Raw genomic sequence first — 16414 nt, forward strand, 5'->3', positions numbered from 1 at the left:
CTTTCCTAATGCAGGCTAGCCCTGCCTGGGACGGAGAAGGCTTTGAGCCTCACGGGTCCCCATCTGTCAACTAAACGATTTCCTGGGCTTGGGAATTCGCCGAATGAATCCACAATCTTCACTAAGGCCTTGGGCTCCGTCCACATTCCCTGCAGTAAGCTGTGGGTGAAGCCGGGCTGGACGCCGGGGTACGGGAACGAAAGAATGAATGAATGACTCGCGGCCAGGTCCTCTGCTGGGCAGAAGGGCGGGAGGGCCCGGGGAGGGGCGAGGCGGGGAGGGGCGGGAGGGCCCGGAAGCCCGCAGGCCCCGGCCCCGAGGACCAATGGGGCCCCGCGGGGGGCGGGGCGCGCGCCCGCCCGTCCTTTCCGCCGGCGCCGCGGCCCCGCCCCCGGGACGTCGCTACGTCCGAGCATTCCACGGTTGCTACATCGTCGCGAGGGGCGGGGCGCCTGTCAGGGAAGCGGCGCGCGCGGGTGGCGGGCGGGCCGGGGCTTCTCCGCACAGTGCCAGCGCCGGCGCCAGACCCGCCCGCACCCCGCGCTCTCCCGGCCTGCACCCCGCGCTCTCCCGGCCTGCACCCCGCGCCCTTCTTCCCGGTCTTCTCTCGATCCTCGCCCGCCCGGCCCCGAGTATGGAGTTGCTGTGCTGCGAGGGCACCCGGCACGCGCCCCGGGCCGGGCCCGACCCGCGGCTGCTCGGGGACCAGCGTGTCCTGCAGAGCCTGCTCCGCCTGGAGGAGCGCTACGTGCCCCGGGCCTCCTATTTCCAGTGCGTGCAGAAGGAGATCAAGCCGCAGATGCGGAAGATGCTGGCATATTGGATGCTGGAGGTAACGCGGGGACGCGACCCGCTTCTCCCCGCCGGCCCCCACCCCCTCCCCCGGGCCCCCCGCGGGGACAGCGTGGGCCCGGCTACGCGGCGGGGAGACCCGATGGCTCAAACTCTCGGGGCCTGGCCCTTGGGCGCCCCATCCAGCTGCCCCCGTGTCCCCCGCTTCCCTCCCTCGGCTCGCTCGGACTGTGACTGCGGGTCACTCGGCCCCCGCCACTCCTCTGCTTCTCTCCGGGCCGGGAAAGCGGGGCAAGGGCCACCGGCTCCCCTCGGGCTTCCTTGAGGCTCCGGGCGCCCTCCCCCACAGCGGCTCCGGAGCGGCCCGGCGCGGAAGCCAGGGCTCGGCCGCCCCCGCCCGGGCTCGTTCCTGTGCGCGTGTGCTGGTTCCTGTGGGTGTGCTGGCCCGTGTGCATGCGCCTGTGAGGGTTCCTGTGTGTGCGTGCGCGTGCACCTGTGCTGGCTCGTCTGTGTGCGAGGGCTGGTTGGTGTGTGCGCGCGCGTGGTGGTGCCAGCATGCGCATGTGCGCGCGCATGTGGTGGTTCCTGTGTGTGCAAGCTGGTTCCTATGCGTGCGCGCGTGTGAACGGGATGAGGTGCCGGCGGCGGGGCGGCCCACGCGCCGTCCCGGCCGGCAGGAAGAAGCAGTGAGGGAACCCTGGGCCGGGATCCCCTCCCTTCCCCTTCGGGGTGTGCGCCGCGGGGGGTGGAAATGGGGGTGAGGCCCCAGCCTCCTGGCTACTGCGTTGACCCGCCGGCTCCCCCTTCCTCTCGCCGCGGGGGAGGGGGCCTGGAATCTTGGTGAGGAAGGAGCCGGGGCCCCCGCCCTGTCGGGGAGGGGGGCACACAGAGGAAGTGGGGGGGGCAATGCCTCCTCCCAAACTGCAGATAGCTCATCCCCACTCCCACTCGGCGCTGTGCTTCCCGACCCCAGGCCTGGCAGTGACATTTGTGCCACCCCCAGGTATGCGAGGAGCAGCGCTGCGAGGAGGAAGTCTTCCCCCTGGCCATGAACTACCTGGATCGCTACCTATCCTGCGTCCCCACCCGAAAGGCCCAGTTGCAGCTCCTGGGTTCGGTCTGCCTGTTGCTAGCCTCCAAGCTGCGGGAGACCACGCCTCTGACCATTGAGAAACTGTGTCTCTACACTGACCAAGCTGTGGCTGCCTGGCAGTTGAGGGTGCGTGTGTAATTCTCCCCCCACTCCCCTACCCCAATACGTCTGTCTCTCGATTCTCCTGCAAAAGGAAAGACAAGACCTCCAGGGGTTCTGCTCCCTGGGAAAGGGTGGGTGAGTAATGGGAAGGGTTTTTTTTTGGAGGGGGGAAGCAATGAAGTCCCACAAAGATGGGGCAATATGGTATGATGGTTGAGCTTCTGGCTGCAAGCTTGAACTTAAGTAAACCTTCACCTGACCTCAGTGGCTGCCACAGCTTTCCTAGTCTTTTCCCCCAGATAGCAACCAGGCCAGCTACATAGCTACATATCTGTACCCTAGTGCTTTGCCTCTGAGCCTGTGTAGACAGGATGGGCTATTTATTGGTAGCTCTGGGGTATGCCTGCGGGCCCCCCCCCCCACTGGAGTGGGGGAGTGGACTGTGCTCCCATGTGGGGGAAGGGGCTGCTCGATTGAGTCTTTATTCCCCACGTGGACTTTGTGATAGAGAATAGTCTCCCTGAGTGGACTAAGCCAGGCCCTAATTGTTGGGAAGGACTTGCTAAGGTATCTCAGTACACCCACCTTTCTTCCCCTTCAATTCCCAAAAGACACACTTCCTTCCTGATCCTCCCCTCCTTGTCCTCATTCTGAAAAAGTGCAGCAGCTGCTTTGGGCCTGTGGAAGTCTTTCCCTGTCACTCTCCGTCCAAAGCTGGTTGGAAGAGGCAGTCTGAGGCTCTGAGCTGCAGCTGCTTCCGAAGTGATAATGATGCCCCCTCCCCCCCAGCAGCCCCCTCATGCCCCAGGGCTTTCATAACCCTGTGGGGAGCTGCTGGCACTCTGTGGTTTGGGAAGTGGCTCCTTGGGCCTCTTGCTGGGAACTTGGGTTGGACCCCCCCCATCCAGGTTTTACCCAGCTTCCGAGAAGTCTGTGGAAGTGGGGGGCATTTAGGGGCCTGAACTTCACCTCCTTTGGGGCCTCTGGGAGAGGGTGGGTGAGTTGGCACCTTCCTTCACCTAGCTGTGCTGCCAGGCCCGCCAAGACTTCTCCTGACCCTGAGAGGAGTTTCTGGGCCTCATGTCCCAGGGAGGAGGGCAACAAGGAGGCAGCTGTGATTGGCTGGCGGGAAGCGAGGGTACTGGGGCCCCTGAAGGCTGTGAGTCGGGGAACTGGATTCCTCTTCCTGCCAAGTAGATCTCAGGGATGGGAATGGGAGGCCAGAGCTGGGATTGTGGGAGGTCCCACAGCTCTTTGGGATGAGTCTGGTAGTTTGGGGCAAGTCTGAAGGTGGAGCTGGTTTCCAGTGCCGAGGAGCAAGATGCTTTTAGAGGGGCTGGGGGTGGAAGGTAGAAAGGGACTTCTTTGTGTAAACATTAGGGTGAGGTATGTGCCTGTGTGTTGGGGGGAGTTCAGAAGAGACAGAAAGTACTCTTCTTCTCTGCCTGCCTGAGCTGGGGGTGGAGTGCAGACAACTTCCTATAAGGTCAGACAAGTTGGGAGGGGAGTCTGAGCAGAACGCCAGTGGAAAGCCTCATGCAGCCCTGAAGGTTGGGGCCCAGGAAAGGTTCTGCATAAGCATTGCCGGGATGCCTTCCGCATAGCCAGGGGCTTTTCCTGCTACTGCAGCTTGTCTGAGCAAGGCTGGGATTTCCAAGGGTCATCTCCATATAGGGGAGGGAAGCCACCGTCCCACAGTACGACCCCAGTCTCCCCCAGCCAGAGCCCTTAGGGAGGGCTCATGCCTTCCTTCAGACTGGGTGTCCTGTCCAACTCTGGGAGCAGAAGCCTCGTTTCTAGCACCCTCTCGGGCTGTTTTTTCTTTCTCTGGGGCCCCAGAAGCCTGGGGTTGACACCTAGGTAGGAGGAAGGCGCTGAGAGGGACAGCTTTGGCTCTAGGATCTGGAAGGGTTTGGGTGGGGCTGCCATTCCTGCCTCAATAGGAGTCAAACCCCCCAGTTCCTTCCTGAGATAAAACAATGAAGAAATCCTCCTGTGTGCTATTGAAAATGGAGCCAGGGCTGGGAACCCCAGACTGAGGAGACAGGGGTGGGGTTCCCTCCTACCTCCCGAGACCTAGCATGGGGTACGCAGGCTTGGTGGGCAAATAGGTGGGGCTATGGCTTTCAGGGGTCATGTGACCCATCTGTCCCCCTCTCCTGAGTCAAGGGGCACTAAGCATGACCGGTTCTAGAGTAGGGTGGAGTGCATCACCCCAGGATCCACCCCTGAGGTGCCACCAAAGGGATGTGGGTTGGGTTGGGCAACCTCCCTTTGAGGAACCTCTGAGGTTGTGTCACCGCGGCAGCCTCTTGCTCACTCCTGCTCCTTTAAGAGGGGTACGCTTGCTTGAGGTGTAGAATGGGCAGGGGACAGCAGGGACACCGCCTTTCTCAAGTTCCTGAGGATTAAAAGGGGGTTAATTCATGGAGGCACTTTGTGAAAGGATTAAAGCAAATGCTCCCAGTCCTTCCAAGCCCTGAGCTGAGTTCCACATGCTGCTGGTCCCTAAACCCAGAAGCAGAACCCGGGTCTTGAGCTTCCAGAGTTGGATGGGCTTCCTTCCCAAGAGCATTCTGTTTTCCCAGGCACTGACTCTGTCTTCTCCCCCACCCCCGTCCCCAGGAATGGGAGGTGCTGGTCCTGGGGAAGCTCAAGTGGGACCTGGCTGCTGTGATTGCACATGATTTCCTAGCCCTGATTCTACACCGACTCTCGCTGCCCACTGACCGGCAGGCCTTGGTCAAAAAGCATGCTCAGACTTTTCTGGCCTTATGTGCTACAGGTAAGAGCCCTGCACCCTCCCCCCTCCTCCCCTCATATTGGAAGCATCAGAAGATTTGGGAAGGTCGACGTATTTAGGAGATTCATTTGAGAAAGCAGTGCCCATTTCGCGTCTCCATTTTCAACAATCAGAGCTGTCAGGCTCTTCTAGCTGCTCCCTGTATCAGTGAGGAGGGATTTGCCCAAGGTCTCAAGGTATTGGCTTCATGTGTCCCCCAGTCCCTAGGTTTATCCATGTTGGGTGGACAGCATTTTGCTGTTCACCCCTATCTTCTCGAGCTTAATGGTAGAGACCTTATCTAGCAAAATGAAGCCCCTTGTTGGATCATCAGTACCACAAAAACCATAAAAACAATCCAAACAATCTAATCTTCTCTAGGAAGCAGGCCCTTTCCTATTTTTCTCTGTTGCCCTACTGGGGTTTCCCAGAATGCTCCTGCTGCTCTGTCCCTGCGAGCCACCCCCCCCCCCCCTTTTCAGAGTGATTGTATTCTAGCCTTAAGGTTTCCTTTGCTTTCCAAGATTACACCTTTGCCATGTATCCACCATCCATGATTGCCACTGGCAGCATCGGGGCGGCAGTGCAAGGCCTGGGAGCCAGCTCCATGTCGGGGGATGAGCTCACCGAGCTGCTGGCCGGCATTACAGGCACTGAAGTGGTGAGTTGTGGGGCTGCCCTTTGCTGTTCCCCAAGTGCCCACTAGAGGGAAACTGCTCAGCCCAGCTCCTACTTTTTCTCACCCTTGCCTGCATTTCTGGGCATCTGTAACTCCAGCCCCAGTGTTCTAGGCCCCCCCTTTCTTGCCAAGGGGTGTGCCGTGGTGAGGGTGGGGCTTTGGTGTTAGATGCAGGGCTGTGCACCCTCTGGCCACATCCTCTTGCCAATTTCTGAGAACTGAAGACTGATCGTGGGTTGGGCTGTGGCCTCGCTCCCCACGTGCCCAGCAGCAAGGCATCCGTTCCCTGCACTTGCTGCCAGATGCCCTGAAGAGAGCCGCTCTTCACTGTTCTCTTGTTCCCAGGACTGCCTACGGGCCTGCCAGGAGCAGATTGAAGCTGCGCTTAGGGAGAGCCTCAGGGAAGCCGCACAGCCCACCCCCAGCCCTGCGCCCAAAGCCCCCCGTGGCTCCAGCAGCCAGGGGCCCAGCCAGACCAGCACACCCACAGATGTCACCGCCATTCACCTGTAGCCCTGGACAGGCCCCCTCGAGTGGCCATAAGCAGAGGAGGGGCCGCTGCCATCCCTTCCCTGCTTCTAGAACAATCCATGCCACATCTGAAGCTAGAGGGGGCTCCTCCTCCCTCTCCCATGGGGCCAGGTCCTTCTGCCTATCCCCGCAGTGCACTAAGGGGTCTGGGCAGCCATGTTGCCTACATGGCCAGCTAGCCCCTCTTCCTCTCACCCCTGGCCAGCTCAGCTCTTGCCTCGACTCTAAATGCAGCTGGGCCTGGCTGGTCAGACAGAATTGAACAGATAAAATCCATGCACCAGCATTCCCTTCTGAGCCCCCACCCTCCCAACTCCCCCAGGGCTCTCGTGTTCTTAACTGCCAAAATACCCCAGTGCCTTCTGAAAGTGTTGCCCCTTCTAGGGTTATTGCATTTGGATTGGGGTCTTTCAAGCATCCTGATTGGTATGAGGGGGAGACTTAGTTGAGATGGCTTCCCTCAACAATTTGGAGGCCCCTTATATAATCCATGCTCCTGGCTGCTCCTAGAGGGAAGGGTCTAGGCCTTGATCAGAGGGTAAGAACCGACAGATCCCTCTTCTCTGCTTTGCTTTCCGCTTAGCTTGTGATTGAGGGTTTGGTGCTGAAGGATGAGGTCATTTTAATTTATTAACTGCATTGAGTACAACTGTAAGGGTACAATGGGGCCTGTACCCCATAAGTGGTAGTAACCCCGGTGGTTGCTGATTCCCTTCCTTCTACCAGCTAGAGGATCTTTGTGGCCCAGGAGCTGCTACAGCCTGGGCTGGGGCCAGGCTCTCCTCTCCCTCTGCCCCATCCTCCAGTGTGAGGATGCTGGGTACCCTCGAGGTGACGTAGACCCCGTCTGGAGAGGGAGGTAGGCCCCATCAACACGGGTCTTTCCTAAGCCACAAGATTCCAGCTGGTGGCCCAGGACCATCATGCTGCCTTAATTAAAATTCTGGAGTAAAATTGGCTCTGGCTTCTGTGACTGCATGGTTTTGAGGTGGGGGAGAAGTTGCGTATTTGAGCTTGGAGTGCCTGATGGAGACAGCCAGATGGTCTCTGCCCTGGTGGGCTGGGCTTCATGTTTGACACAGGCATTCCTAAAAATCACTAGTGCTGGACTAGGAGTTTGGCCTAGTGGTAGAGTGCTTGCCTAGCATGCACAAAGACCCAGGTTTGATTCCTCAGTACCACATATGTAGCAAAAAGCCAGAAGTGGTGCTGTGGCTCAAGTGGTAAAGCTCCAGCCTTGAGAAAAATCCAGGGACAGTGCTCAGGCCCTGAGCCCAAGCCCAGGACTTAGCAGTATGGAAACTGCATGGCAAAGCTCACACTGCTCCGAGATCAAATGTAGATAGCCAGATATGGTGTGACAGCCTGGAATCCTGCTACTTACAAGGGAGATAGGCTGGTGGGTGTAGGCCTGGGAATAAAGCAGCACCTCTTAGATGTGGCTGCACCCCACAGGAAGTAGGCTGAGAAACTGATGGGGGGGGGGGCAGCAACCTGGGCTTGCTTCAGATGGATAGTTTGTAGTTGCTATCTCAGAAATTAAGTTACACATCACAGATGTGAAGTTTGACTCAAGAAAACTTAGTTTAAAAAAAAAAAAAATTCAATCCCCAGTGGGTTGAAATGTAGCCTGACAGTCAGTGCTGGTATTGACAAAACGAAACGGGCAGGGCATGGCAGTCATGCCCCCAAAAGACCAGGGGCCCTGAACTTTGGATTTTGTGTAATTTTCCTGTCACATCACAAATAGGCTGTCCTTTTAACCACCCCCACTCCATTTCAAAATGTGAAAAACATTCTTTGTTCATCATCTACACCAATGGCATCTGGCCACCGTTTGCCTCTCACTGGTCTAAAGCTTTCCTTGCCAAAAAGCGAGGAAGACACCTGTTTGGTGCTTACCTAGATCTAACTTCCATTTCCTGCATGTGCTGGAACGGGGGCAGACCTTTCCCAAGCAGTGCCTCAACCCACAACTTGTGCCCTTTTCAGGCAGGCGGGCACTGTGCCCAAATAGCCCTCATGTCAGGAGAGTACCAAAATACTTAGGAATTGCCTGGAGAAACAAAACCTGGAGATCAAGGTGAGGGTCTCCCGAAACAGTAAGATCAACCTCCACGTGTAGCCAGAGGGAAGTGGAAAGGTCTCAGGACTGCACCAAGGCACAGAGGGTCAATAAATACCTGCTTTTGTTTAATCCAAGCGGGAGAGGAAGTACTTTTCAAGACTCAACTGGAGTGTGGAGCCTCAAGTCAGGTCCCAGAGTGAGCAGGGACCAAGGCCTACAAGGACCCAGCCACATGGCATAGAGGGAGGGGACTGGAGCCACGGGAGCCACGCAGGCCTAGTCCTCCCTGCCCAGGCCTGGAGCCAGGTTCCTATCATGAACCTCAAAGCTAGTTGTCATCCTGGTGTCCCCTCATGCCTCTTGGACCAGGACAGTGATCCTTCTCCTCAGTCCATGGTGACAAGGACATCTTCCACGTCCCGGGGGACGGCGCCCTGAAGCTCACGCCTGATCTCAGGGGACAGCTGCGGGTGGGGCTGCAGGCGGAGCAGTTCTAGGAGGGCCTCTTTCTGGTCTGAGGCCAGGTCTGCCTTGTAGCGCTGGGCCAACGTCAGGAGGCACTGGTGCCAGAGCACGGGCAGCTGGCGCTTCTCTGTCCGGAAGCCCAGGAAGTGGAAGACCAGGGCGTCCAGCACACGGTAGGGCAGGGCATACTTCTTATCCAGCAGCAGCCGCAGGAAGATGCTGTTGGCACCGCTGTATTCCATTTCAGCAATTTTCAGCATGGCCGCACTGGTGGGAAGGGGGTGTGGGGGAGGGGGCAGTCTTCAGTCTCCTTCCCCTCTGCTGGCCCTTCAACTAGGGTGTTCCCTAGGGGGCCATCAGAGGTGTTTCCTCACCTATACAACCTGCCTGTACTCCTGGATGTCAGCCTCCATCTCCACATACATGGGTCCTCCATACCTCTGCCTCTGAACTACAAGCAGTCCTTACTTCCTCCCAGATCCCCATTCATTCATTCACTCACTCAGCCATTTACTGAGCATGTACTACATGCCAGACTCTCGGTATCTTGCGCTTGTGGAATTTACGCTCTAGTGGTGTGCGCCACAATTAACGGAAGCCACAAACTCAGGGCTTTTCCCTCTTCTGTCCCCCATGCTCGAGTTCTGGCGGCGAACACCTGACCCTACCCGTGACACTGACCTGGAGTGCAGGACAGGGATGGAGCACTTGGTGATGATGCTTCCCACGATGATGGCTTCCCGCAGGGTACATGTCCCTGACTCACACAGTGGGATCAGAATTCCTGGGCAGGGGCAGAGAGCAGTCAGTCACTCTTAAGAGACAGCCCTCCCCTGTGGCGCTGTATGCCCTCCCTGCCTCCGGGCCCTCACCTTTGAACCAGGCTCCGGGTTTGAATAGGGCCTTCTTAAGAGCCATGTAGAGATGGAAATTGAGGCGCTTGTATTCAGCGATGTCATCTCGCACCCGGGGCAGCAGAACGAGGTTGTAGAAGCGTTGGGCCATGCGTTCCTTCAGGTTAGAGGCAAAAATCCTAGTGGGGTGGGAGTTCCCAAGTCATGTGTCATGTGATAGTCTCCACCTGGCACTTTAAATCTCATTGTGGAGGGCGCAGGATTTTACCGGAAGATAGGGAGAGGTGAGTTGTAGGAGGTGTGTGTGTGTGTGTGTGTGTGTGTGTGTGTGTGTGTGTGTGTGCGCCGTACAGGCCAGTTTAGAGAGGTAGAGAAGAGACAAGACATACCCCAAGTGGGGCGCTTGTCCTCCGTGTATTTTAAGTGTTAGGGGCTCACGTGGGTTATGTAGGTTTGGAGCTCTCTAGCCACACCCTCCAGCTAAGTCTTTGGGTGCTCCTTAGCTGCCCCTACGCTCCCCTATCGTGGCTCTCCTCTACTCTGCTGTCACCAGGGAGCTAAGCCTGCCTGGCAAGCCACGTACTTTGAGGCCATTCTGCATGTCCCAGTAGCTGTAACTCTTCCCTAGAGGCTTACTAAGGTTATTGCCAACTGGGTCTTGGCTGAAAGCAGCAAAGCTGAGAATGGTGTTAGGAGGAGAGAGCTTTGCCCACAGCTCCACAGCAAAGGCAACCAGAGCCTGGGCACCTCATGCCCTCCCCTGCAGAGAACAGCAGTCCTAACCCCCTGTTGGCTACCTGGTAGCTTGGTACATGGCGGCCGCAGTCCAGGCCTCAGGCTCGGTGACGTAGAGGATCTGTTCCCAGTTGGAGAGCGCAGGGATGATCTTGAAAGCCTTGGGCAGCTTCCCGCTGCGGTACTTAGACAACACCTGTGCATGTGTGTGGGGAGGAGAAGGCAGGCTTGGGCACCGTCACCCACTACACCTGCAGCATGGTGGCATGGATGTACTTTTTTCAGAGGATCAGAGTTCAGTATCTGACCCGAGGCCCTTGGAGGCAGAACAGGAATCGGTACCCACGATCTCTGCCTCCTTCCTCCCCTTTAGTTGACATGGGTTCTGGGCTGGGCACCCATGTCTCGAGGCATGAGCCGCCACGCCCCTACAGGTCTGTCACCATGGCTGCCCTCTTGGTGTGTACCTCTCGGACCCCTCTGTAGACCTCCAGGACCCGGGGGTCCAGCTGTGGCATGGGGAAGCCCGACACCTCCGACATAACCGTCTCCACTTCCGTCTGTTTCTCCGTCAGTTTCTCCATGATGATGTCAGCCAGGGTGCGCCTGGGAGGGGTGGGGAAGGAGGGCAGTGGTCACTGTCCATTGAGAGCACTCACAGACCACCGGGTCCACCTACCTACCACCAATGGCTACAGAGAGCACAAGGTCCTGAAAGTCATCTGGTAGCCGGCAGAGGTTAGGAAGTCAGCTTGCTCAGGTTTAAATCATGGCTTTCCCACTCCCTATTCCATGCCTCAGTTTCCCTCAAGTGGCCCCTTCCCCATGGTTCACTTGGCAGGGAATGCGGACTACAGATATGCCCACCCCGTGCCAATCAGAAGCCTCGCTCTGCCCTCTCTAGGGTGCCAGGGTGCAAGCAGCTTCCTTAGGAAAGACTGTGGTGGGGACTCTTCCCGTTCTGAATTTACTAAAACCTGTGGCAGCATTTCTAAGAGCAGTCCCACTATACAGGTGCGGGACCTCCATGGCTCTGGGCTGTGGTCAGCGGCTACCCGTGTGAACTGAAAACCATCGTTGGCCCCTGGGAGCCGCTTAGTACCTGCTCAGTGCTACTGAGATCCAGGGTTCAACTCACAGCATTTCAGGAAAAGTAATTTAAATTGCGTCAAGTATGGGGAGGCATCGAGTTAGGGACTTCTCAGCTCTCACTATGTAGTTCGTGTGCCATGTATGTAACCACATGCGAGGGGATTTTATTTCCCTTATACGGACCTGAGAACGGAGGCTCATGGAGGCTAATAACTCCATGGGGGAACTCTTCTTGGGTTTGAACTCAAGACACTCTGCTGACTAGGTACATTACCATCTGAGCCATCCTCTAGCCCTTCTTGCAGTCGTTTTTTCTTTTGTGTGTGTTAGTTTTTAGTTTTCATGATTTTGCCCTAGCCTCTCAAAACTTTGATTCTCCTACTAATGCTTCCAGAGTAGCTGGGATCACAGGTGTGTCCCCCATCTCTTCAGATGCAATCTCGGCAATTTTTTTGCCCAGGATGGTTCTGAACTGGAAGTTCCTCCAGAGGATCTGAGTCCTTTTCCCTCTGGAGGATGCGAGGGACCAATCTGGCCAATGGCACGCTCCATTACCCAATGAGGTTTGGGCTCTTTGCGAAGGTGAGGCTGCGGAAATGTGCCAAGGCACTGGCTGAATTCCCAGCCCTACCTGACTGGAGGGTTCTTGTTCATGAACATTTCTATGGCGCGTTCGTCCTCTGGGTCCACAACCACCTCGGCATGATGGCTCGTCCCAGACATTTTGGCTGCCTTTTCCAGGGTGGGCCACTCCTCATCCTCCTCATCGGATTCATCTTGCGGCAATCCTGGCCCTGGAGGAGGGAAGATGAACGGATGAGCATGGCTAGGAGCTAGGGCTTCTGAGTCAATTTAATTTGTTGTTAGTGGTGGTTGTGGAACTTGAACTTGGGGTCTGGGTACCGTGTCAGTTCAAGGCTAGTGCTCTACCTACCATTTTGAGCCGCAGTACCACTCCAGTTTTTCTGGTGGTTAACTGGAGATAAAAGTCTCATGGACTTTCTTGCCTGGGCTGGCTTGGAACCTTGATCCTCAGATCTCAGGCTCCTAAGCAGCTAGGATTTTAGGCATGAGCTACTGGCTTCCGATGCCCCCCTCCTTTTTTTGTTTGCCAGTCCTGGGCCCTGAACTCAGGGCCTGAACACTGTCCTTGGGCTTTCTTAAGGCTAGAGTTCTACCATTTGAGCCACAACACCACTTTCGGCTTTTTTTCCCCCTATATGTGTGGTACTGAGGAATTGAACCCACATCTTCGTGCATGCTAGGCAAGCACTTTACCACTGGGCTAAACTCCTAGCCCCCCAATTTAATTTTCTTAGTAGAATTTTATTGTTATTATTAAGGTGTTGTGCAGACATGTTTCCATCAGATAGCGAGTACATTTCTTTTTTTTTAATTAAAGAATTTATGAACATTGATTTTTCCATTATATGCGAGTATATTTCTTTTTGGACAATGTCACCCTTCCTTTACTTTGCCCAGTTTGTCCTTCCCATCCCTACCTACTAGTTGCATAGTGCATTTTCTACATTCAACTTAACTTTTAACCATGCAGTGTAATAGATATAGATATGTGCAAAGAAAATGATGGCCACATACTATCTTCCTGTCCCCAGGAGCTTGCAATCTTGCTTGAAAAGCAAAATGGAACATATGAAACAATGAGATAGCAATGGCAACCAATAATGGTAACAGATCACCATCCCCCAGTTATGTAGTGGGAGCTGTTCTCTATCGCATGTGCCACCTGGATAACCTTGATAACCTCAATATCTGCAGCCATCATTTATACACAGTTCCAAAGGGGACAGTGATGCATAGAAATCCTCCTGTGCCCACAGCCAAACACTCTGGATCCTGGGCCACAGAGTAGTGCAGGCACTAAGAAGATGGATGGAGAATAATTAGGCTGTGAGTGCAAGACGAGTGTGACTTAGACCGAGGTTCACAACTCTGGATTGATTATGAGCACCTGTTGGGTTTGAAAAGCCTGAAGTGGCCAAATAGTGGGCATGGAGGGGCATACCCACAAGCTACTCACAGTTTGAGGCCAGCCTGAGCAAAAGCTTAGTGAGTGTCCCCATCTCAAAAAAGTTGGGGACATATACCAGTAATTCCAGTTACAATTGAGGCACAGGTGGAGGCTCAAGGTATGAGCCTGGTCCCAGGTAAAAAGGTCAAGATCTTACCTGAAGTGGTACTGTGGTTCTCCAGTGGTAGAGTGCTAGCCTTGAGCTCAAGAGCTCAGGGACAATGCTCAGGCCCAGTGTTCAAGCCCCATGATGGACAAAAATAAATAAATAAATAAAAAGAAGATCTGAAAAATAAGAGGCTGGAGCACAGCTCAAGTAGTAAGGTTCTTGCCTACCAATTATAAGGTCCAGGGTTCAAACCCTAGTAACAAAAGGAAAATATGCTGTTAAAAAATATAAAATTTAGGGCCGGGAGTTTGGCTTAGCAGTAGAGTGTTTGCCTAGCATGCACAAAAACCCGGGTTCGTTTCCTCAGTACCACATACATAGAAAAAAGGCGGAAATGGTGCTGAGGCTCAAGTGGTAGAGCTCTAGCCTTGAGAAAGCCCAAGGACAGTGCTCAGGCCCTGAGCTCAAGCCCAGGACTGGCAAAAAAAAAAAAAAAAAATTATATATATATATATATATATATATATATATATATATAATTGAAGTCTTTCTATTTGGCCAGCAGGAACCTAAAAACCATTTAGCTTCTAAGGCTCTCCAGGCTGGCTTTACTTTTCCCCATCTGGCCCTGCCTCCTTCTTCCTTACCCCACCCACCCCCCTTTTTTGTGGGTCATAGGGCTTGAATTTGGCCTGGGTGCTGTCCCAGAGCTCTTCAGCTCAAGGCTACCACCCTACCCCTGGGCCTGAGCATTGTCCCGGAGCTCTTCAGCTCAAGGCTACTGCCCTATCCACTTCCCGCTTTCTAGAGGTTAACAGGAGATCAGAGTCTCAGGTCCTTTTGTGCTTGGACTGGCTTTGAACCTTGATCCGCAGATCTCTGCCTCCTTAGTAGCTAGGATTACAGGCCTGAGCCACCCTGCCCAGCTCCTTTCCTTTCCCTCCACTCCCCTTTCTTTCCTTTATCTGGTAGGAACAACTCCACATTTGCTTTCCAAGTCTAGGCTTAAAGGTCAAAGAATCTAGCTGGGTGAGCCACATACACCTGAGGATGAGGTTCAAAGCCAGACCAGGCAGAAAAGTTTGTGACACTCTCAGCGTCAATTAACCACCAGGAAACAAAGTGGTGCTGTGGTTCAACGTGAAAAGCTCAGGGTCAGCGCCCAGGCCCAGAGTTCAAATCCCACCACTGAAAAAAGTCTGGAAGCCCGACCCTGACCTCTAGGATGATGCTATTATAACGAGGAATTCTATTTATTTGTGTTTCTTCTCGGCTACATTTCTGGTTCTACAGTTGGACACCAGTCTGTTAATTTACCCAGACCATCCAAACTGCTAGCAGAGAGCAAAGCACTACGGGTACTATGCACATACTTAGAAAATGAGGCTAATGTGTTCTTCCCCTTTTAATTCCAAAGACTCGGATTCTCCCTATGGATGTGTGTGTGTGAGTGTGTGTGTGTCTGCGTGAGTATGTGAGAGTGTGTATGTGAGTGTGCATCTGTGTGTGTGCATGAGTGTGTATGTGTGTGCATGAGTGTGTGTCTGTGTGCGTGAGTATACGAGTGTCTGTCAGTGTGTGTGTGTCAGTGTGACTGTGTGTGTCAGTGTGTGTACCTGTGTGTGAGTGTATGTGAGTGTGTCTGTGTGTTTGTGTGGGTGCCTCAGTGTGAATGTGTCAGTGTGTGAGTGTATGTGAGTGTCTGTGTGTCAGTGTGTGTCTGTGTGGATGTCTCAGTGTGAATGTGTATGAGTGTACGTGAGTGTGTCTGTGTGAGTGGGGTGTGTGTGTGTCAGTGAGTGTATCTGTGTGTGAGTGTGTGTCAGTGTGAGTGGGTGTGTCAGTGTGGGTGTGTCTCAATGTGAGTGTGTGTGTTTGTGTCTGTGTGTCAGTGTGAATGTGTGTGTCTGTGTGTGAGTGTGGGTGTGTGTCCATGTATGTCAGTGTGAGTGAATGTGTGTGTGTGTCAGTGTGAGTGAATGTGTTTGTGTGTCTGTGTCAGTGAGTGTGTGTGTGTCAGTGTGTCTGTGTGTGTGTGTACACGCATGCGAGCGCGCGCGCGCAGGCGGCCCTGGGGCTGCAATGCAGAGCCCCGGCGCCGGCCGCCTGAGTTGCTGCCCTCCAGGCTGGCCACAGCTCCTCGCCACTCGAGCCACCGCGCTCCCTCCGGCTCTTGGTCGTTGACTGGAGATGGGCCTCGTGACCCTTCCGGCCCGCTGGCCTGGAACCGCGGTCCCCCGGCGCCGGCGGACGGCACGCCGCTGGCCCCCGCCCGGACTCACCCAGCCGCGTGGCGCGCTCCCGCGGCCCGGCCGGCCGGCCGCCGGCCCCATGCTCCGCCTCGAGCTCCTCCTGTTGCTGCCGGGCTTGCTGCAGAATCCGCCGGGTCAGCCGGGGCCCCACGTACTCTTCCTCTTCCTCGGCCCCGCGACCTCGACGCTTTTCCCGGGCCCCGGCCCGCACCGCGTCTCCAGCCAGGATCTGCTCGGCTAGCGGCGCGTGCTTCTCCTGACTGCCCGACCCTCGGGCCGGTCTCAGTTTGGGCATTTTAACCCCCCGAAGAAGCCGCAGAGACGGTTCACACGTGGGGGAGACGAAAAAAAAAAAAAAAAAAGAGGCCGCACGCTCGCAGTGCGCTTGCGCAGCGAACGCGCGCGCTGAAGAGCCCGGTGTGCGCCACAGCGCCGCCTCCCGTCCGGAGGCCGGAAGTGCCACGCGCGCCGCCCCGCCCGCAAAGAGCCGGCCTTCCGGAACTCCCCAATTAACGCATTACTTGTCTTCTTTCTTTCCTTTTCTCTTTTGTCGGTCATGGGGATTGACCTCCGGACCTGGGCGCTGTCCCTGAACTCTTCAGCTCAAGGCTAGCCCTTGAGCCACAGCTCCACTTCCGGTTTCCTAGTGGTTAGTTGGGAGTCTCAAGGGCTTTCCTGCCCGGGCTGGCTTTGAACCGTGATCTTCACATCTCAGCCTCCCGAGCGTTAGGATTACAGGCCTGCGCCACCGCGCCCGGCATTACTTGACTTTTCCAGTCGGCTTCCCTAAGAGGTCACAGACTGGAGGGTCACAAGTCTAGGCCTAGA

The 16414-nt window shown here is 55.5% G+C and overlaps 2 protein-coding genes across 7 annotated transcripts in view; one reads left to right on the forward strand and one right to left on the reverse strand.

Annotated features, from left to right (window-relative positions):
- Ccnd3 (cyclin D3) overlaps nucleotides 1-6938 on the forward strand; it is a 63374-nt gene extending 56436 nt beyond the window's left edge. For 4 of the 6 annotated variants that reach the window (XM_090355683.1, XM_090355682.1, XM_090355684.1 and 1 more), the window contains 4 exons: nucleotides 1796-2011; nucleotides 4613-4772; nucleotides 5294-5430; nucleotides 5794-6938. In XM_090355683.1, the coding sequence (XP_090211809.1) occupies nucleotides 1841-2011; nucleotides 4613-4772; nucleotides 5294-5430; nucleotides 5794-5961 (636 nt within the window). In that variant the 5' untranslated portion in view covers nucleotides 1796-1840 and the 3' untranslated portion in view covers nucleotides 5962-6938. Of the gene's footprint in view, nucleotides 1-403; nucleotides 833-1795; nucleotides 2012-4612; nucleotides 4773-5293; nucleotides 5431-5793 lie in introns of those variants that run through there. The other 2 variants (XM_090355679.1, XM_090355685.1) reach the window with 2 other exon arrangements.
- A 1213-nt stretch (nucleotides 6939-8151) lies between these two features.
- Nucleotides 8152-16410, reverse strand: Bysl (bystin like). Its single transcript, XM_090355674.1, has 7 exons — nucleotides 15617-16410; nucleotides 11825-11987; nucleotides 10569-10707; nucleotides 10164-10297; nucleotides 9385-9545; nucleotides 9194-9296; nucleotides 8152-8779 (listed from the first exon to the last, which is right to left on the reverse strand). The coding sequence occupies exons 1-7, from the start codon at nucleotides 15879-15881 to the stop codon at nucleotides 8434-8436; spliced, it is 1311 nt and encodes a 436-aa protein (XP_090211800.1). The 5' UTR covers nucleotides 15882-16410; the 3' UTR covers nucleotides 8152-8433.
- Nucleotides 16411-16414: the final 4 nt, after the last annotated feature.

Source organism: Megascapheus bottae, chromosome 22 (assembly GCF_031878675.1).
Source record: "Megascapheus bottae isolate mThoBot1 chromosome 22, mThoBot2.hap1, whole genome shotgun sequence".
Lineage (NCBI taxonomy): Eukaryota > Metazoa > Chordata > Mammalia > Rodentia > Geomyidae > Megascapheus > Megascapheus bottae.

Bases quoted from the DNA above. Each gene is read 5' to 3' on its own strand.
- Bysl (XM_090355674.1), bottom strand. From the start codon at position 15,881: ATGCCCAAACTGAGACCGGCCCGAGGGTCGGGCAGTCAGGAGAAGCAC. The intron at 10,708-11,824 runs GTAGGGCTGGGA...CACCCCTCCCAG, and splicing joins AACAAGAACCCTCCAGTCAG to GCGCACCCTGGCTGACATCA. The intron at 9,546-10,163 runs GTAGCCAACAGG...CCACCCCACTAG, and splicing joins GCCATGTACCAAGCTACCAG to GATTTTTGCCTCTAACCTGA.